Source organism: Notolepis coatsorum, assembly GCF_963971535.1.
Source record: "Notolepis coatsorum genome assembly, chromosome: 9".
NCBI classification, from domain to species: Eukaryota; Metazoa; Chordata; class Actinopteri; order Aulopiformes; family Paralepididae; genus Notolepis; species Notolepis coatsorum.
This window is the reverse complement of record NC_140173.1, coordinates 102,456,700-102,478,615: the sequence shown is the minus strand read 5'-3', so window position 1 is coordinate 102,478,615 and position 21,916 is coordinate 102,456,700. Positions and strand designations below refer to the sequence as shown.

The 21,916-nt window shown below is 44.8% G+C and overlaps 1 protein-coding gene across 1 annotated transcript in view; it reads right to left on the bottom strand.

Moving 5' to 3' along the window:
- The window catches only part of strn (striatin, calmodulin binding protein), a 284,127-nt gene that overhangs the window by 105,183 nt on the left and 157,028 nt on the right, over positions 1 to 21,916 (bottom strand). The window contains exon 4 of the mRNA XM_084321683.1: positions 1,112 to 1,190. Coding sequence (XP_084177809.1) covers positions 1,112 to 1,190 — 79 coding nt within the window. The remainder of the gene's footprint in view (positions 1 to 1,111; positions 1,191 to 21,916) is intronic.

Here is a 21,916-nt window from a genome sequence, read left to right as displayed (position 1 = left end):
CAGCTTCGCAAACATAGTGAAACAACCGCGGAAACAACTATAAGGCTGGCATTCTAGGGGTAAGGATAAGCAATACGCGTGGCACTCAAAGTGTTAAATATCAAAGTAAGCCAGTGTAAAGTAAAGTAAAGATATTGAGCATACATTTGTAAAATGTGGTAACCCTAGTTTCACCTATATATCACACCAAATAGTTCTATTATAGTTTTATTCTATCATACTCACTGTCTGAGGAGCAGTAAAACCAACAGTGTTTATACCAAAGAGTCCTATTATAGTTCTATTCTATCATACTCACTGTCTGAGGAGCAGTAAAACCAACACAGTGTTTATACCAAAGAGTTCTATTATAGTTCTATTCTATCATACTCACTGTCTGAGGAGCAGTAAAACCAACACAGTGTTTATACCAAAGAGTTCTATTATAGTTCTATTCTATCATACTCACTGTCTGAGGAGCAGTAAAACCAACAGTGTTTATACCAAAGAGTTCTATTATAGTTCTATTCTATAATACTCACTGTCTGAGGAGCAGTAAAACCAACAGTGTTTATACCAAATAGTTCTATTATAGTTCTATTCTATCATACTCACTGTCTGAGGAGCAGTAAAACCAACACAGTGTTTATACCAAAGAGTTCTATTATAGTTCTATTAGATCATACTCACTGTCTGAGGAGCAGTAAAACCAACAGTGTTTATACCAAAGAGTTCTATTATAGTTCTATTCTATCATACTCACTGTCTGAGGAGCAGTAAAACCAACAGTGTTTATACCAAAGAGTTCTATTATAGTTCTATTCTATCATACTCACTGTCTGAGGAGCAGTACAACCAACAGTGTTTATACCAAAGAGTTCTATTATAGTTATATTATATCATACTCACTGTCTGAGGAGCAGTAACACCAACACAGTGTTTATACCAAAGAGTTCTATTATAGTTCCATTATATCATACTCACTGTCTGAGGAGCAGTAAAACCAACACAGTGTTTATACCAAAGAGTTCTATTATAGTTCTATTCTATCATACTCACTGTCTGAGGAGCAGTAAAACCAACAGTGTTTATACCAAAGAGTTCTATTATAGTTCTATTATATCATACTCACTGTCTGAGGAGCTGGCGACCCTGTTTCCAGGACAGCTGATTGGTCAGTGACCCGGGAGCCTCATTCTCATTGGCCTCGTCTTGAAGAGAAGAGCAAAGGACGACAAATCACAACTCCACAATCACACAGCCTCTCACATTAATCCCTCTCTGTAAATAAGAACAGATTACACACACACACACACACACACACACACGCACACGCACGCGCACACACACACACAATGGAGACAGAACGGGAGGCAGAATGGAGACAGAACGGGAGGCAGAACGGGAGGCAGAACGGAGACAGAACGGGAGGCAGAACGGAGACAGAACGGAGACAGAACGGGAGGCAGAACGGAGACAGAATGGAGGCAGAACGGACAGATGCGAGAGGCTCTAAATAAAACACACAGAGCGCAGGTTTTTTTTTCAATGTATTCTGGGGGCGCTTGCGAGTGAATCTCCCAGAGTGTTTCTATGGAGTCTGCGTCCGGTTGCGCCGAGAAAATAGCTTAGACGTGGATTTTCTCTGCCCCTCTCTGTGAGCCAGACACGTCCGCTGAGGACAGAGGCCTGTTAACATCGCTGCCACAGGGAAGCGGATGCCCTTCAGCATCCATGTGTGTCTGGGGGGTTAGACTGAGTCCAGGAGACACACCCCCTCAAGCCCATAATCATTAGGTTTATGAAATGTAGATTATAAACTTAAAAGCTGTACAGGGTAGTTTGGGGAAGAAAGAATGATCGCAACAATAACTACTTACAAATGTTTGAATATTGTTTATAATCTCGGCTTCCTGTCCTCACATCTAAATAGTCAGTTTTCCGGTACAGTGCGTATATTAGGGGTGTAACGGTACGCGGATACGTACTGTACCGCCTCAATGTGGTCCTCCGGTACAGTACGGGCTGTGCACCGAGCGATTGCAACGGTATGGAACCTTTTTTTGCGGAACTTAAATCCCCCCGGCCCTAATATAACGTGCACAACTAACCGGATGTTGTTTGTTCATTCCACGCAGCGCGCAGCTACACTGAACGAGAGCTGTAATCCAGCATAGCATATTAGCCTTAGTATGGCGAGTCAATACTAACTGACAAGCCAGTTATTGTTCAACTTTATTGCAAACTTTATCACGCATTTGAAACGGCATCACCCGAATGTGAATATCACTGTCTGGTACACGGAAGAAACATATGCTAGTGCAAACCCAGCTCCCCGTTGCAATCCGTTGCATTCAAGCAGCATCTCGTTATTAATTCACACCGGGCCAAAGCAATAACAAACGCCATATGTGTTTTTATAGCAGCAGATCTGCGACCATACTCCGTTGTCGAGAACACTGGGTTTAAGCACATGTTAAAAGTAATATAGCCCGCTACCTAGTTCCCTCTCGTCATTAGGGGGACCCTGATGTAAACAAGACAAACGTCTTTCTCTCGTCTGCATCCCCTTAACAATTGTGTGTATTGAGCCGTACTGTATTGTACACATTCTGCAATCTGTTAAATAAAGTTTTCATTCATTCATTCATTCCATATTTCAGCCAGCAAGTCATACCACCAGCTCTGTATAAACTAGGGCTCCCCTTTCATGACTGTGATGCAAGCCCTGCCCCTGTATTCAAGCATCACAGTCATGAAAGGGGTTATGTATAAACAAGCACACGCTACAGTTGTCCACGACTTATCCTCCAAGGCATCTGCTATATAATAATCTTCAGATTTACTTAAGTGTTATTAGTAGGTTACAGCAGTAAGCATTAGTTTGCTCAGTCAATTATGGCCAATTCGTTTTATATTGTTTAATACAGTTAAATAAATAGATAAATGAAAAGCAATTTTTTTGTGCAAGCTAGCCTAGCTTAGCACAAATTAATGGAAGCAGATACAAACTCTAGTATAGCTGATCCATATCTGCTTCTATTCATTTGTGCTAAGCTAGGCTAGCTTGCAGCCAACGTGTTAAGACTAGACCATCCAACATGATAATGAAGGTTATATTGCAGCATCTGCTAAATAAGCACAATAATCAATATGATATGCTCTCCATATCGTTCAGAACCTGGAGGAAACACTGTTCTTAAAGTCCCAATTAAAATTTTCTGACAGTATCAACGTGGAGTATATTGATGCACATTCTTCAAGAGATTGATCGGTAAATGGAAAATAAGCTACTTGGAACTTCCATTGTAAATTCGATTACTTTACTGTTAACAAATATTACCAACATAAACAAACATTTTGCAGCCACAAAATATTGCAAATACAATTAAAAGCTCATGTGCACCAACTGTCTAATGTACAATCACTGCCAAAACAAAGACTGTTGACCTTATTCATAGTCTGGAATGATAGTGCATATTGTATTGCATGTGATGACTGAATAAAACTACTACTATTTGTTATTTTTGGTGGTGGGGCTTCACATTGTTTTACACTTGGATCACTGACTGGTAGGGCTGAACGATTAATCGATTTTAAATATTAAAATCGCAAAATAATTTTTTTTTTGCTTCCATTTATTTAACCAGGAAGTTTGGGAGAGGGAGGTAAGGGGTTTTAGATTGTGTGTTGTGAAGTTTAGACTTCAGAGAGGGAGAGTAAAGTACAGAAAAAAAAGGTACCGTTGGGTACCAGTATCGATTCCCAGGTAAAAAGAACAATTTTCAGGCTCGGTGTCCCGAAAAGACCCACCGCGTAGGCCAGATGCAAGCCGCATTTTACAATAAACCTCTGTGGGGCTGCTTAATTTTTTTTTTTATATATAATCGCAAATTTAATCGCAATCGCAATATCTGTCAGAAAAATCACAATTAGATTATTTCCCAAAATCGTGCAGCCCTACTGACTGAGCCTTTATTGTTGAGATCCTGGTGTGGACCTCTTGTAGACAGTAGTGTTACTCACTACTAACACTCAGTGCGTTAGAACTGATATAGTAGCAGTTGAATATTTAATGATTGCTTTTGAACACTGTGTGCTGTTCCATGTCTCCAGGGCCCGTCGTGATGTCATCATCTGCTTCATCTAGAACAGCTCTGTGTTTGGTGATGTAATCCATTAAGAATGAAAGAAGTCATCGCTGTGATGCATAGATATATGAAATGCATCTGCAATGATTCATCACTAATGATAGATACGACACTCATCACTGTATCCTTTGAGAAGGTTGGTTGGTCCTCGCTGATGGAGGCGCAACAAACACTGGTATTTGTTCATTTTTAAGGCCCTTATTGGTAAACTACCTCCTTATTGGTAAGCTACCTCCTTATACTAGATAATTATTGGTAAGCTACCTCCTTATACTACATCATTATTGGTAAGTTACCTCCTTATACTAGATAATTATTGGTAAGCTACCTCCTTATACTACATCATTATTGATAAGCTACCTCCTTATACTACCGGTACATCATTATTGGTAAGCTACCTCCTTATACTACATCATTATTGGAAAGCTACCTCCTTATACTACATCATTATTGGTAAGCTACCTCCTTATACTACATCATTATTGGTAAGATACCTCCTTATATTACATCATTATTGGTAAGATACATCCTTATACTACATCATTATTGGTAAGCTACCTCCTTATACTATATATCATTATTGGAATGGATTCTTGGAACCTATGGAACCGGTTTTAGTGACTGGCTGGTCCTTAAGGTCCCCAGAGTTTGCTCTGAACAGGGTAAATATGCTTTTAGCTATGATGCCCCTCTAGCTTATGGAATTAACTCCAACAGTCCTTAAAGCTGGAGGTTCTCCCCTCTGTTGCAGAGTTTAAAACCTTGATCTCCAACCTTTGTCAATCAAGTTTGTCAAATTTAAAGTTACTATATTAAATTACTCAGCAGCACAGTCAAATTTGTATATCTAAAAGAAAACACCTTTTCTTATTCCATATAAAAAATGCATAGAATTTTCACTTAAATAGTTGCAATAAAATGATTGCTGAGTTGAATAATTACAAGTCAATAATATACGCTTTAAAGACTCCATGTACATTGTGTGCCAGTTCACAGGACAAAGGTACAATTGCTCTCAGCTGGTCTGAGACTGAAAGTAAAACCTGGTCTAAAGCACCATCCACACATACACACTGAGGGGAGTTGAGACTGAAAGTAAAACCAGGGCCCTCATTCATCAACGTGGACGTAGAATATGTTCTATTTTCACACGTAAGCACAGAATGTAGAATCAGTGCACGCACAGGAAAATCGGGATTCACCACATGTGCGTACGCAGGTTCTACGCACACCTGTCATGATGAATATGACTTTGATCCTACGTTTGAGCTCGTGCACTGTTTTAAGTATTTGCATACCAGAACCGCCCCGATTAACCATATACGGTAATGGAATACCCCCATGAAATGTGGAAAAATGGACTAAGCCGAGGGAAGCGTGTTATGAGAACGGTGATGTCGGATATGATATCTATTAACCATTGCTGCCTGGGCAGCGCAAACACTAATAAAGACCGTGCTGGAATATGACTGCCTTTTCCCGTGTTGTTTGATTAATACCCAGGGATTAAGGTTCTCCTCAATTTTATTCCAAATCGCGATGGATTTTCCATCAATTTTCTACCTGCTGCATATGATTTCTAGAGGCATACTACAATCTATTTTGATGTCAGTATTGGGTAGCCTATATAAACAATAATACGAGAGCATATACAAGAACAATGAATCTCACTGCATGTATGATGTAGCCTGCCTTTCAATACATGAACTTGAATCCCATCATGTTTGTGTGCGGGACTCACAAGGCTGTTGTCACAATGGGTGGTACCGGTACAGTAATAACAGTCCACACAATATCACGATGGACCATGCCATAGCCTATGTTCTATTAGGACATGATCTGTGACGACAAATGTTCTAGAATGTTTGATTAAGATATCATACTCTGACAGTATGCCTATGATCAACAAAAACGCGAACTTGAATCCCATCATATACATAGTCTGTCCACTATCTGGTGTCATTGCAATGCGTTTTTTATTCTTTCTTATACAGTAAAAAGGGGGAAGAACACTATATCGTGGGTGTTCCTATGACTTGTATTCTGCTTACAGCTTCGAAATTCCACTTGTTTCGTTTAACGTAAAGCCTTTTAAATATAATCAAAACGTTCCCGTGTTTCTGCGGTCTGTGCGCAAAATAATAACTATTATGATGAATTGAAAATGGGGGACCCTGATGGAAACAAGACGAAAGTCTTTCTCAGGTCTGCATCCTCTTTTTTTTTTTTTTTTTCTTTTTTTTTTTTGGTCTTTTTCCCCCTCCATTTTTCCTTTGATTTTCTCCCATCCCAATGTTAGTCGTATGCCAATTCCCAGTCCCTTCCTGGTCGCTGCGCACTTACCCCCCACAGTCAGATCATCTGGGAGAGTGGAGGCTACCACGTGCTTCCTCCGACACACGTCCAGCCAATCACCGCTTCTTTTCACCTGGCAGCGCGGATTCTCATTGAGAGGGCGTAGCGTGTGGGAGGACCACACTATCCCCCTCACGTCCAATCCGCGCTTAGCAGGCGCCCCGACCGAACTGTAGGAGTCGCTGTTTACAACGACCCGGACCCACCCCGCCAGCTTCTCCCACCCTCTGATACAGCCAATTGTATCAGTGCAGACGGCCAGCCAAGCTGGTGACAACCCCGGAGCTGTGAGCTGGATTCGAACAGGCAAATCCAGCTCAGCTCCGGGGCTGGTGACGAACGCAATCTCCGCTCGGCCACCTAACCGCCCTAGGTCTGCATCCTCTTAACAATTGTATGTATTGAGCTGTACTGTACTGTACCCATTCTGCAATCTGTTAATAAACTTTTCAATCAATCAATCAATCAGTTGAGCTACGCGGAGCGCAGTCAGTCAGTACACCCCGTATATTCCGATAACGGCGATAACGCTATATAAACCATGCTGCAATCATTCTGAGAGAAAGATCTATTATTCCAAATGCTATTTATAGGGTTTTCTTTTGACCATAATTACACTATTGTTGCTATTTTACAATGAACTATAATGAATTACGGGGGTCATACAGAACACGCGCCAGTGTCTTTATTTCCGCGTTGGAACGAATGCATGTACTGAGGAGCGCTTGTGCGTAGTAACGATATTCTACCACTGGGCGTCAGCTAAGTGTGCTCAGAGCTGTGCGTAGACATAAGCACAAAGTCAAGTTCAAGTTGAAATTGATGAATCCCACTCTTTGCTTAGAAATGATCGTACGCACAGGGTAAGCACAAATCTGTGCGTAAGACACGTTGATGAATGAGGGCCCTGGTCTATAGCACCATCCAAACACACTGAGGGGAGTTGAGACTGAAAGTAAAACCTGGTCTATAGCACCTGGTCTATAGTGTGTGTGTGTGTGTGTGTGTGTGGACTTGGCAGAGAGGGAGAGATGAGGGTGGTCTCCAAACTGGGTCATGCCTTATTCAGTAGAGGGTGAAGAGGGCAGGTGCCCCACCATGTGTTATCACCTCCTCTCCTCTCCCTTCCCCTCCCCTCATATCCCCTCCAACACTTCAAGGGCCTCCTTGAAGCTCTGATGAATAGAGATGAGGAGGAGGGGAGTGAGAAAATATTAGAATTTCTGTAATGATGGACAGATCTGTAGAATATGATTTCTAGGCTGGGACATAAACCTTCAGATTACCAGACAACCACTCTACCTCCTGAGTAGGGAGGGGACATAAACCTTCAGATTACCAGACAACCCCTCTACCTCCTGAGTAGGGAGGGGCAAAAGTCACAAAACTGCTATATACCATTCAAAAGTTTGGAGTCACTTAGAAATGTCCTTATTTTTTAAAGAAAAGCACTGTTTTTTCCCCCCAATGAAGATAACATTAAAAGAATCTGAAATACACTCTATACATTGTTAATGTGGTAAATGACTATTCTAGCTGCAAACGTCTGGTTTTTAATGGAATATCTACATAGGTGTATAGAGGCCCTTTTCCAGCAACCATCACTCCAGTGTTCTAATGGTACATTGTGTTTGCTAATCGAGTTAGAAAGCGAATGGATTATTCGAAAAACCTTGAAAACCCTTGTGCAATTACGTTAGCACAGCTGAAAACGGGTTTGCTGGTTAGAGAAGCTATACAACTGGCCTTCCTTTGAGCTAGTTGAGTATCTGGAGCAAACATGTGTGGGTTCGATCATACTCTCAAAATGGCAAGAAAAAGAGAACTTTCATATGAAACTCGACAGTCTATTCTTGTTCTTAGAAATGATGAAGGGCTATTCCATGAGAGAAATTGCCAAGAAACTGAACATTTCCTACAACAGTACTACTCCCTTCAGAGAACAGCACAAACAGGCTCTAATCAGAGTAGAGAGAGAAGTGGCAGGCCCCAGTGCACATCTGAGCAAGAAGACAAGTACATTAGAGTTTCTAGTTTGAGAAATAGACGCCTCACAGGTCCTGAACTGGCAGCTTCATTAAATGGTACCCGCAAAACGCCAGTGTCAACGTCTACAGTGAAGAGGCGACTCCGGGATGCTGGCCTTCTAGGCAGAGTGGCAAAGAAAAAGCCATATCTGAGACTGGCCAATAAAAGGAAAAGATTAATATGGGCAAAAGAACACAGACATTGGACAGAGGAAGATTGGAAAAAAGTGTTATGGACAGACGAATAGAAGTTTGAGGTGTTTGGATCACACAGAAGAACATTTGTGAGACGCAGAACAAGTGAAAAGATGCTGGAAGAGTGCCTGACACAATCTGTCAAGCATGGTGGAGGTAATGTGATGGTCTGGGGCTGCTTTGGTGCTGGTAAAGTGGTAGATTTGTACAAGGTAAAAGGGATTTTGTATAAGGAAGGCTATGACTCAATTTTGCAACACCATGCCATACCCTGTGGACAGTGCTTGGTTGGAGCCAATTTCCTCCTACAACAGGACAATGACCCAAAGCACACCTCGAAATTATGCAAGAACTATTTAGGGAAGAAGCAGGCAGCTGGTATTCTGTCTGTAATGGAGTGGCCAGCGCAGTCACCAGATCTCAACCCCATTGAGCTGTTGTGGGAGCAGCTTGACCGTATCGTACGCAAGAAGGCACTTCAAGCCAGGGCTGTACAGTGCGAGATACAGTATATGTCGCATGTGCTACAGCAGTGTTTCTCAAAGTGGGGGGCGCAGAGGCATGACAGGGGGGGCCTTGAGATTTATATTAAAAAAAAAGATTACAGAAAATTATCACTAAAGTGCTATCTGTTGCAGCTGCACTGTTCTCCATGAAAATACCATTTCTCAAAATCTGAAAATCATTATTTAATAAAACACAGAAAAGGATCACCAAGTTACTCTGGATAAAAAAACCTTTACAGACAACATTGAGACAAAGCTTCCTGACACATCTCCATCCAAACTCTTGGAAGAACTCTTTGAAATCTCATCTGATACCACCTAGAGAGCTAGTTTCAGAGTGTGGTGCTGAGTACCAAGTATCTCATCTCATGGCAGGGCTCTACAGTGCGACCAAATTGCTCGTATATGCCCCTAAAAATATGTGTGCGAACCGTAAAAATCAATTACGCGCACGCTGTGCGAGTACAGATTACAGCCTCTCTCGTCTTTTTTTTCATCCGCCGTGAGAATCGTTAAAAAACTACAAGTCCCACATTGCACTCAAGCCAACGGTCCAATCACAGTAGAGTGACGTGACTGGTTTCATGAGAAAGAAAGCAAATGACCAATCGGAAGCTCTCATTTGGCTTGTTTACTTCCTGAAACGCCACCATTGCGATATGCGAGAGTTTCCAGAGACATGTAACTTCTAGTCTTACTAATAGCAATATATTTTAGAACACCTAGATTTAGCGATAGCAATAGTAATATAACGTTAATGCAACAAAACGAATGCCTTGCTTTGTTAATCATAACGTTGATGCAGTAGCGTATGCCGTTGTGTTGACTGTAACGGACATGATAACAACATAACACTGTGTACACATTCAAATTGCGATAATCGATTCTAACATTTTCAAATCGATGAATTTTCCCCTTAGGATCGATGCATTGTTACACCCCTACACCAAAGTAACTGGCCCACTGTGTATGCGTGTACAGCTAACTTGGCTAGCGTTATGAACAGCAGAGGTGGGCAATAGGGTCCAGCTGCAGCGCCGGACGGCCGGAGTGCAAGCGGTGTGACGTAATTGGCAGACTCGACTGTCAATCAATGGTCTACCTGACACGCAAACTCATAAACAATGTTTCTGTACTGGAGGTGTACAGTATTTCAATAAGGAACCCTGAAAGGATTATTTCTCTAGAAGAGCAACACAGCCAAAACATAGGCATTGTATGCATAAAAGGGGTAAAAGCTAAAGTTAAGTGACTGTTACTTTTGTAGCAGTAGTTTGATTTGATAGTTTATTTGATAGGGACATCACATGTTAACACTTTCAGTGCCACGAGGTGGCGCCAGAGTTAGCGCTTGAATGCCACCATCGGCGCCAATGTTATCGTTAATATCGCCTAATCTATGTTTTAAATTATGGCTATGTGTCTAATCTGCCCGTCGCTTATCAAAGAATCCTTTTCCAGTCAGTGCTGTCAAGGCAGATTGGTTTTTTATCGCTTCATTTCCGTTTGAGAGCATTTTGAAAAGCACCCGTTTTGAGGTAAAAGACAGTCCATTCTGGGCCATTCTATGATAATCGTCTTTTACTGGAATATTCCAGAACGTTGATATTTGTCGGCCTATTTATGAATAGTTTTCAAATAAACGCTAGATGATCAATATTATACATACACGCACGCCCATTCGAGCCGCGCACGGATAATCGCTGTGTTCATTTCCTCTTGGATTTTTTACAGTGAAACCGAAAGAGCCCATTTCACAAAACAGCTTATATCTTCATCAAAATGAGTCTGATTATCCTAACACTGATAACATAGATTCCTTACCTGACATCAGATGGTATCCAACTGGTATATTCCAATTCCTGATCACCATTCGAAAAAATCGATAAGTGTATAGATCCAACGTGATACAGTAGAACACATGATTCCGCTGGGCTCAGAGGCTCCAAAATGAACTCTCAAAATATTTTGGTCCGCCAAAGGGGGGCTTGACAGAAAAAGTAGCAGCTACAGCAACATCGGTCTGTGCGATGAATGGATTTACTTCAGTAGCACTGGTGCGATAGGCATTCGGTTAATATCGATACTCTTATTATTTTTTGTATCTACTTTTCAATTTCAATTTTGTATCGTCCAATTCTACCCTCTCCTGTTTCGAACGCTGTTAGGCCATGCCTCCCACAAGCCGGCTGCAATGTGGACGAAGCCTTACATCACGTGTCCCCTCCGGTACTCGAGGAAGCAGCCGTCGCATCTTTTCACCTGCACAGCGCGATCTTTCAGCGGCGGGGGTCTGCGTGGGAGGGACACGCCGCCCCCGTCGCTTCCTGATTCTGCTGCGCAGGCACACCAACCGACCTGTAGGAGTCGCTGTCCACAACGTCCGATCCCCACCCATCAGCTTTCCCACCCCTAACACTACCAATTGTGTTAGTATGAACGACCAGCCAAGCTGATAGCAATGCGGAGAGCTGGGCTCGAACCCAGCGTCTCCTGCATTGGTGGCGAGCGCCTTGCCCACTACACCACCTAGCCGCCCTCGATACTCTTATTTTGAAAATCCTGTGGAGTCGTATCCGCTCGGCTCAACAGCACACAGCAGTAGCGTCTGAAACAGAGCAAGGCTAGTGTGCCTATTTCGCGACCCAAAACAAATCCCTGCTGTTTTATTCCGCAACGGGTCAAATGCATCTAACATGCTTTGCAATCCTCGCCATTCCTTTATGACCACGTCGTGTTAAAGACCGAAATTAAGGCTACGTTAACGTAAGCTAACAACAAGCTAACCCTGTTCATAGTCACAGACAGAGAGAACGGCAGACGGGCAGAGTGAGGACTGGGGAAGGGAAGGGGGGGGCAGGCATTCTCCCTTCTGTGTGTGTGTGTGTGTGTGTGTGTGTGTGTGTGTGTGTGTGTGTGTGTGTGTGCGTTTGAAAAGATCAGATGAAGTCAGACGAGTATATTATATTGATAGTAAATGTACTGAGGGTGGACAGATAATGTTGATATTTAAACATAAAAAATACAATACATAATAAATGTATTCATGATCATCATGCAACATAAAACAATTGCAGGAACGGTTTGGGAGGGGAAGGGGTTTTAGGTTAGGTTTAGGTGAGTTCAAATTTTTTTTACTTAAAGTTTAAAGCTCAATATATCAAAACGTGGCACTTTATAGTGAACAGGAGGTATATTTGTATTAAAAACAATAGATTGTTTTTCATTTAAATGTCTGGAAGAGCTCAATTAATTTTTTTCAAATTATATTTTCGTTACCTTTTTTGAGTTGATCTAAATGTTACTGATCGTGTTAAATGGGCTTATGATATCATCTCATATCGATTGCAGGCACCTGCATCGTATCGTGGCAGATATCGGCAAATATCGTATCGTTGTCCAAAGAATCGATATCGTATCGTATCGTGATGAAACTGGTGATTCCCACCCATAGTAGAGTCCATACACCCAACACCAAATCCCATAATTCCTTACAGGTAACGTGTCTGGCTGTGTGACATCAACTTGTCAGCATGAAAATGACAGCCAAACATGGCACTGCAACTAAATAACAAATACAATAGGCACATTTGTGACTGTTACAAATATAACACGTTTTATACTTGTTGTAACTGAGGGGTACAATTCCCTGACTGTATTAATCAAGTATTGATATCATTAAATCACTACCGTCTTGTACATTACTGGCCAATACCGTACAAAGGTATATTAGATGACAACACTTCCACAATAACAGGTTTCCACTCAAATACTAATTTAGAATATTTATTACATCAAAATAGTATTACATTATATACTTTGTTCACTTTAGATGCGCTTATAAGGCAAAGAATGTGCAGGCAAATCAATAATGAATATTAAGTAATTAGATCTAGGGATATTCTGGGAAGGGGGGGTGTACTACCGGTTGTAAGCCAGCAGGGGGGGGGCAATGCTCTATGAAAGTCAATGGTCCACGGAGGCGATATCACCCCTGGAGCAGCGGGGAAAGCAGCCTGGTCCCAGGGTGCGCGTCGTGCAGGTGAAAGCCGTGGTGCCTCTGGTACGACAGAGACGGGCTTGAGTGATGTCCCCACGGGCACGTAGATCCCACAGCAGTGGGTGTAGACGGTTCTCTGCTTCCAGCAGCTTGGTGAAGAATGAAGAATAATAATCCTTGCCGGAAAGTGGCACTGCTGGCGGGGTGTAAATCCTCCGTGGTGCTGCTGGTCCGGTGTAAATCCTCCGGTTGGTCCGTGGTTCACAGTTGAACTTGACGTTACTCTATCCTATCTGCACGCGGCTATAAGTGCTCTATTATAGGCACACAATTACCCACTTCACGTGGTCTTTGGTAATGAAGGCTTTACTAATAAATAGAGAACGATACGTTAAACCAACGTACTAGGATAACACGAGGCTCTATCTTGGGGCAATGCGAGCCCTGCTCTGCCCACGTTGCGTAGTGGGTGAGACGTTGCTTGGATAACTGGAACTGAACGAGACTGAACGGGACAAGGGACTAAGAGGCTAAGAGAAAGTTCTACATTTCTTGCGCCCTATTTATATGTACCGTGGACAAATAGTGCCATTCGTATTTTGGTAGCCGTATTCATGGGCAGAAGCTGGGCATGTACAGACATATCTCGTCGGTACCTTTGAAGTCAGCTCTAGGGGGTAAGGCAGTGGCGCCAGGGGATCGCTTCCAATAGGAGAACGAATATTATGGTCTGTAGGCTAAAGGGATATTCCGTATATATGTACAAAGAATATACAAGGGATATCAAACGATATACAAATATTATACATGGGATCTCAGGCAATAAATATATATATTCGGTTTAATCTGACCCTTTGTAACAGCCGCGCCCTAATTAGTCCCACCTAATTAGCTAAGCAGAGACAGATTAACCACACTGTCCACTACTCAATGTCTGTGAGGGGTCGGGCAGTTCACAAAGTCAGGGGTCATGGTCGTCATTAGGCGAGTCGGGGAGCCTTGGCGACTCTATCAGCCTCGCCACGGGTCGGTTGTAGATCCGCCCTTGGCCGGGCACTTCTGCCACTCTGACCTTTCCGTCGGGCACCAGTGGTCACTTTGCTTACGCGGCCGGCCGGCCACGCAGCTCGGGGTGGTGACTGGTCTATGGTCATGACGACTGGACGGGATGAAGGGGGGCTTAGGAGGAAGCGGGCCTGAGACTGCTTTGATCTGTGCTTGGCTGTGCTTTCTCCTCCTCCGTCTGTTTCTCTTGTTCGCTCTGTACCCCGTGTGAGGAGGGGCCGGTCCCGGCCGCCCCGTCAAGGAGTCGCTTGGGGTGCTGGGTTCGAGGTCAGCTACGTCTGAAGCGCAGCTGAGGGGGGTGGAGTTCCGAACTCCCTCTGGTACCCACGGTTCTCTCACGGGCCTCTCGCTTAATGTCAATAGCCTCTGCTGTACGGGGGAGAGGCCGGTGTCTTCTTCTGTCGCTCTGGAGTGGAGGCAGCTAGTGGCTGCTGTTCGGTTGAGAGATTTAGCGAGGGGGCCTTGTAGTGTCCACCCTAGGCGGGTCTCGACTGCTGCAGGACAGCCTCGGGTTCCGGTATGGACCCGGTCTATCGGGACGATGAGGTCTGCATGGTCGGAGCCTATCAGCAGGGTCGGGGTGGCGCCGTCTATGAGCGGGATAGGTAGTTGACGCAGGTGCACGTATTTATCCATCAGCTGTGGGATGGGGTAGGTGTACTGTGATAGTCCTATTTCTTGGCTGGTGAAAGCATTTGTAATCCTATACCGTCGCTCTGGCTGCCCGCTTGCTGCGATAGTGAAGGAGACATTCTCGCCCTTTATCGTCTTTAAATCTCTTCTTATTGTCCGAATCGTCATTTGGTTCTCGCTCCCCCGCAGTCCCAGCTGGGCCGCAGCGGACGCGAGCAGAAGGGTCTTCTCTGACCCGTCATCAAGGACGGCGTAAGTGTCCATGACTTTGTCCTCGTGGCTCAGGAGCACCCTGACCACTTTGAGGAGCACACGGGGGGTCCCGCTGTGCTGGTCAATGTGGAGCACTCCTGTTGGTTGGTTGCCTTGGACCTTCTGGTGGGCTCCGCACCGTGCTGCGCGGTAAGCGGCGCCCGCCTGGGCCGCCTCACGCCACTGGTTAACTTGGACGGGGTTCAGTGTCTTATATTCGGCGCACTGTGCCAGCCAGTGTCCGCCGTCGCAGTAGGTACAGTAGGGAGCGGTCTGGTGGAACTTTGGTTCTGGTGCCACCGCCTCGGCATGGTACAGTACCGCGACGGGCCCACTCGGTTGTCCTGGCTGACGCTTGTTGATGTCATGCAGGACCTCCAGGTGGGTGCCACCGCACCTGCTGCACTTCTTTTTCAAGCGGCACTCAGCTGCTAGGTGGCTGCGCGCGCAGCGGAAGCAGCGGCGGTGGTCCTTGACCCACTGGCTCACATCATCCGTGGTCAGCTTCTTGAAATCTTCGCACTGATAGAGCCGATGTTCTCCCTCACAGTACTGGCACTCAATCTTCCACTGGTCCTCTTTCGTCGAGGGGGTGTTGTGGTTCTGGTGCTGCGGTACTGATTCGGCTTGGTGCATAACAGTCACCGATCTTCTTCCATCATTTATTCTCCTGGGTCCCTCTCTGGAGCTTGGCGTGCTCCGCCCGAATGTATCCAGTCGTAAGCTGCTGACTTCTCTCGCCAGGAAGTCGGCTAGATCAAGGAGGGATGGTTCGGGGCCGTTGGGATCCCGGTAGTCTCTCTGCCGCCTAAAACGCTCCTGTCTTGCGGGTGGCAGCTTCTCCAAAATCCTCTCGACGTTAGAGTTGGCGTATAGCTCATGCATGCCCTTTTCCCGTTGCGCTCCCAGCATCCCTACCAGGGACTGCACTTTGATTGACAGGTCGTCTAGTGAGCGATTGTCTGTTGCTGGGGGTAAGCGGTCAATATGCCTTATCTCTTCTATTACGTAATCCCATATACGTCCATATCTCTGGTCCAGCGCTGCTAGAGCCGCTGTGTATGGTGTCGAAGAGGTGGCATAGGCTAGCGCTATATTGTGCGCTCGCGGTACTTTCAGGTGCTTCAGTAATATTGCATACTTGTGGCGTTCATCAGCGACATCCACCATCATTGTCTCTAGGCACATCCGGAGCTCCGTGTACTGTGCTCGACTCTCATAGGCGAAGTCTGGAAACGACGGCGTGGCAATGTATGATGTCATGGATGACTGGCACATCGGTGAGCGTTGGGGGAGAGGCCTCCTAGGCGAGTCTCCTCTTGCGTGTCGTCTTGGGCTGGTACTTGGTGGGTACCGAAGGTCGGGTACCCAGGTGCTGTTCCTCGGGGCTGGCGGTGCGTCAAACTCACCCGTGAGTTGAGTCGGGGGTTTGCAGCGCAGGGCCTCGGGGCTGACCCCTGGGCTGCACCGGACCTCCTGGTCCCGAGTACGTTGCTGCTGGTCGGGGCTGTACTGGGCCTCCTGGGCCAGAGCACGTTGCTGCTGGTCGGCTTGACACTCCTCCTCCTCCTCTCCCTCTGCTAGGAACTGGAGTCTTCTGTTCAGTCTCTCGGCGTGGTCCGGTTCTTCCCGGTTGCTGGGTCTCGTATGGACCGGTCGGGGAGGGGGTTCGGAGACGTGGACAGGATCCTCCTGTAGGCGGGGTCCCGGGTCGCTTCGTCGGGTAGGGGAATGTGTCCTAGACCCATGTCTTGACGATCTCTGGGAGCTCCGTGCGGAGTGAGGGGGTGTCGCCATGGCAACCAGTTTGTCCATCAGCTCCGCCTGCAGCCGGTCGCGCTCTGCCTCGCGCCGGGCATGGGCTGTGTCGCGCGCTGCTTCGCGCTGGGCATTGGCGATGTCGCGCTGCGCATTGGCACTGGCCTGGGCAGCGTCGCGCTGTGCGTTGGCGACGTCGCGCTGGGCATTGGCGCTGGCATGGGCGGCGTGGAGCTGTGCATTTGCGACGTCGGCGCGGCTTCTCTCGATGTTCTCTTCTGTCTGGAGGCGTCTGGTCTCCAGTCTTATTCGGTCGTCTTCACTCCTTTGTTGCGCCTGGAAGCGCTCTCGCTCGCCTGCAAAATTTTCGCGCTCGCACGTCTGTTGCGCTTGAAGTCGATCGCGTTCGGTGGAGGCTGCCAGGGTGGCGATGAGTGCCTGCGCCAGCATCTTGTCCGCCTCGCTGGGGGAAGACGCCGTTCGGGGCGATCGGCTCCCGGCAGTACTTGTTGGAGATCCGTTCTCCTGTTGCGTACCGAGGAGATCCGTCTCCTGGGTGCGCGTCTCTTTAGGGTCGTCTTCCTCCCGGAGCTGATCGGGGACTATTTCTTCGGTATTGTCTGGGGGTAAAGTCGTGTCAGTTCCCTCCTGGTCCCCACCGTGAGCTTGGTCAGTTACATTAGAACCTACTAGGGCCTCTGTTGGCGGGGTAGCCTGGTTGTTAGGGTCGGACATAATTTTACTTTCTACTTTTTCCGCGTTTAACTTCCCTTTAAAGCTAGGTATTGGACTGACAGAGTATGCCTCTAGATAGGGAGGTGGCTGCCGTCTGCGCTGCGGGCGATCTAGCTTAGGAGAACCGTCTGTGGAGTGTTCGTCATCGGCCATGTCAATATTAATATTATATTAATATTACGCTAATTATTCTCCGGCTATCGAAGGACCAATTGTAACTGAGGGGTACAATTCCCTGACTGTATTAATCAAGTATTGATATCATTAAATCACTACCGTCTTGTACATTACTGGCCAATACCGTACAAAGGTATATTAGATGACAACACTTCCACAATAACAGGTTTCCACTCAAATACTCATTTAGAATATTTATTACATCAAAATAGTATTACATTATATACTTTGTTCACTTTAGATGCGCTTATAAGGCAAAGAATGTGCAGGCAAATCAATAATGAATATTAAGTAATTAGATCTAGGGATATTCTGGGAAGGGGGGGTGTACTACCGGTTGTAAGCCAGCAGGGGGGGGGCAATGCTCTATGAAAGTCAATGGTCCACGGAGGTGATATCACCCCTGGAGCAGCGGGGAAAGCAGCCTGGTCCCAGGGTGCGCGTCGTGCAGGTGAAAGCCGTGGTGCCTCTGGTACGACAGAGACGGGCTTGAGTGATGTCCCCACGGGCACGTAGATCCCACAGCAGTGGGTGTAGACGGTTCTCTGCTTCCAGCAGCTTGGTGAAGAATGAAGAATAATAATCCTTGCCGGAAAGTGGCACTGCTGGCGGGGTGTAAATCCTCCGTGGTGCTGCTGGTCCGGTGTAAATCCTCCGGTTGGTCCGTGGTTCACAGTTGAACTTGACGTTACTCTATCCTATCTGCACGCGGCTATAAGTGCTCTATTATAGGCACACAATTACCCACTTCACGTGGTCTTTGACTCGTAATGAAGGCTTTACTAATAAATAGAGAACGATACGTTAAACCAACGTACTAGGATAACACAAGGCTCTATCTTGGGGCAATGCGAGCCCTGCTCTGCCCACGTTGCGTAGTGGGTGAGACGTTGCTTGGATAACTGGAACTGAACGAGACTGAACGGGACAAGGGACTAAGAGGCTAAGAGAAAGTTCTACATTTCTTGCGCCCTATTTATATGTACCGTGGACAAATAGTGCCATTCGTATTTTGGTAGCCGTATTCATGGGCAGAAGCTGGGCATGTACAGACATATCTCGTCGGTACCTTTGAAGTCAGCTCTAGGGGGTAAGGCAGTGGCGCCAGGGGATCGCTTCCAATAGGAGAACGAATATTATGGTCTGTAGGCTAAAGGGATATTCCGTATATATGTACAAAGAATATACAAGGGATATCAAACGATATACAAATATTATACATGGGATCTCACCTACAAAACTATCAACCTCTGTAGCACCAGTGCTATGTGCAAAAAAAAGTTAACATACAGCCCTGCTTCAAGCCAATCCAACTTGTGGGAGGTGCTTCAGGAAGCGTGGGGTGAAATTTCTTCAGATTCCCTCAACAAATGAACAGCTACTGTAGAATGCCAAAGGTCTGCATTGCTGTAATTGCTGCAAAAAGAGCATTCTTTAACGAAAGCAAAGTTTGAAGGACAAAATTATTATTTCAAAATAAAAATCATTATTTCTAACCTTGTAACCTTGTAACCTTTTTTCTATTTTCTATTCATTTTGCAACTCATTTGATAAATAAAAGTGTGAGTTTTCATGGAAAACATGAAATTGTCTGGGTGACCCCAAACTTTTGAACGGTAGTGTATATTACAGTGTTTCCCATTAATTACCTAGACTGTGGCGGGCCAATAGGGATGTATTAGTAGTATTGGCAGTGGTAGTAGTCGTAATAGTAATGCAGTATATTTTTTTATTTTCTAAATAATAAACCAGTTCAACACAGGTAACCACTTTTGCTTCATTTCTTTGATGGCTCAAATGTATGCTATAGTCTAGTAGATTTTGTGTTTTGAGCACAAAGTTCATAATAGATCTAGCCTCTTTATTTTGCTCTCAAAGTGCACCAGATTGATGCATTTAACGTTTATATAAAAAAAAAAAAAAAAATGTTCCGGGGAGGCATGCCCCCGGACCCCCCTAGAGGGGCAGAGGTTCACGCCAACATTTGGGGAATTACCTTATCGTCTTCTCCAAAGAGAGACAAGAAGATAGATACCAGTTTCCTCTCTGTGTGTTCAGTTGAAAGCTATCTGGCTCTGCATATTAGGCTAGCTTAGCACAATGAAGGAAGCAGACATGACCGGTTAGCCTTCGGGAGAGGTGTTAGGTGGACTATGCCTAGGCTAACGAGTCATGTCCGCTTCCATTCATTATGCTAAGCTAGGCTAACATGCAGCCAGATAGCTTTCTACTGAACACAGAGAAGAAACTGGTATACATCTTCTTGTCTCTCTCTGGAGAAGACGGTAAGCAAATCTCCCACAATGTTGGCGTGTTCCACGCTGTTTTTTTACTCCCTGGCACCAGCGTTATTGACCATTTTCACAATGTTATATTATATTATATTATATTATAGCTATGGAGACAATAGTATGGCTCATTTGACAGGCACTATTTATACTCCAACAGGGAAAAAACTGCTTATTTCTATATACCTTCGTTCGTATGCTATCCCATGCAAAAAATCGGCCTGTTTCACAATAATCCAGGCTGGTTTTCTGGAACGTGAGATAGTGTGTTTTGTGCGCATATGCGCAAATCGTGCGGGTTGCTCGCCTGAAACCTATATTATTTCCAGGTCAAAGGTAAACACAACCATATATAGATGATTCTATTCACAAAGCCATCAAGGGGGGGGGGGGTCATTTTCCGACGCTGCGATCATTACAAAAGCATGTTTTATGATGGGGTTGGATAAAATAGACGTTGTCAGCAGCTACAGCAGGTACTTCACTCTTGCTCCAAGGATCAATACATATAACGTTAGGTGGCTCGTTAGCAGCAGGCTAGTGGCTAGTATTGTGCCTCGGAGTGCTCGGGCCCGACTATACCACGGAGCAGAATAGGTTACCTCAGGGATCGAAATAAAAAAATGTACTTGGTAGCACTGGTGCTCCCAACTTCAAAAAGACAATACAGTACTGTAATGCAGTAAAACAGTGAAAGTAGCCTTAAACTATAGTATAGTGTAGACCTAGTAGTGTAGCCTATAGTGTAGACTAGGCATGTGCCGGCATGACATTTTGAGGGTACGATAACCTTGGGCAAAAATACCACGGTTTCACGATATTCAGTACATAAAAAAAAATCCCCCATTGAACAAAACGTATTACAGTGCACAATAAGCTTTTCTGTAAGTGTTATTTATGAATGTGTGAAGACGGTCTGTATTACACACAGAGGGAACTGTCTGACCACTTTCAAACTAAGTACAGAATATAAAATACTCCCAAATAAACTTTCATGATTATGAATATGTAGGCTCAGGGGGAAAAAGTTACTTTTTGGCTTACCAGCCAAGGTGGCTGGTAGATTTAAAAAATAAAATAAAAAATACCAGACAGCCAGGCAGATTTTTTACCAGCCAAAAATAAAAGAAAACGTATGTTTGTGTCACATATATATAAATTGTGTTCAATAAATTTCAAGTAGATTAAATTAAATTAGATTAAATAAGAGGCCAGAGTAACATTTTAAGCAAATTATTTTAATATGTTGATTGATGATTGATTAATCAATACAAGTCAATCTTAACCCATTCCGTGCCAACCACGAGTATAGTCGGGTTAACTAGCCAACCGTTCCGTGCCAATCACGAGTATAGTCAGGTTTTAATCGTTATTTCTTTTATTAGCGATATCCATTCATTTTTATCCATCCAACCTGATGTTATCATTGGGAATGGGTCTGAGCTCAAAAAATATCCCCGCCTATCGTCTCCCGGATGGTATTGCACATCATTGGATTGGATTGGCTGGGAATGTGCATCGAAAAAATAACTCCGGTCCGGGTTTACCTTCTCGGGCAAGCAGTATCGTGTTACCACATTGACTGAGGACACTCAGAGCAGCGTCGATTATGTGTTTTGGACTATAACATTGGATCAATAAACGCGATCGATATTTGGAATGGCGATCAGGAATTGGATTAATCTTTTTGCAGAACATCTGATGTAAGGTAAGGAATTTATGTTACGAATCTTGGGTTAATCAGATGTTCCTATCACCGCCATCGGAATGTGTGTGTGTGTGTTTGATTTGTTTT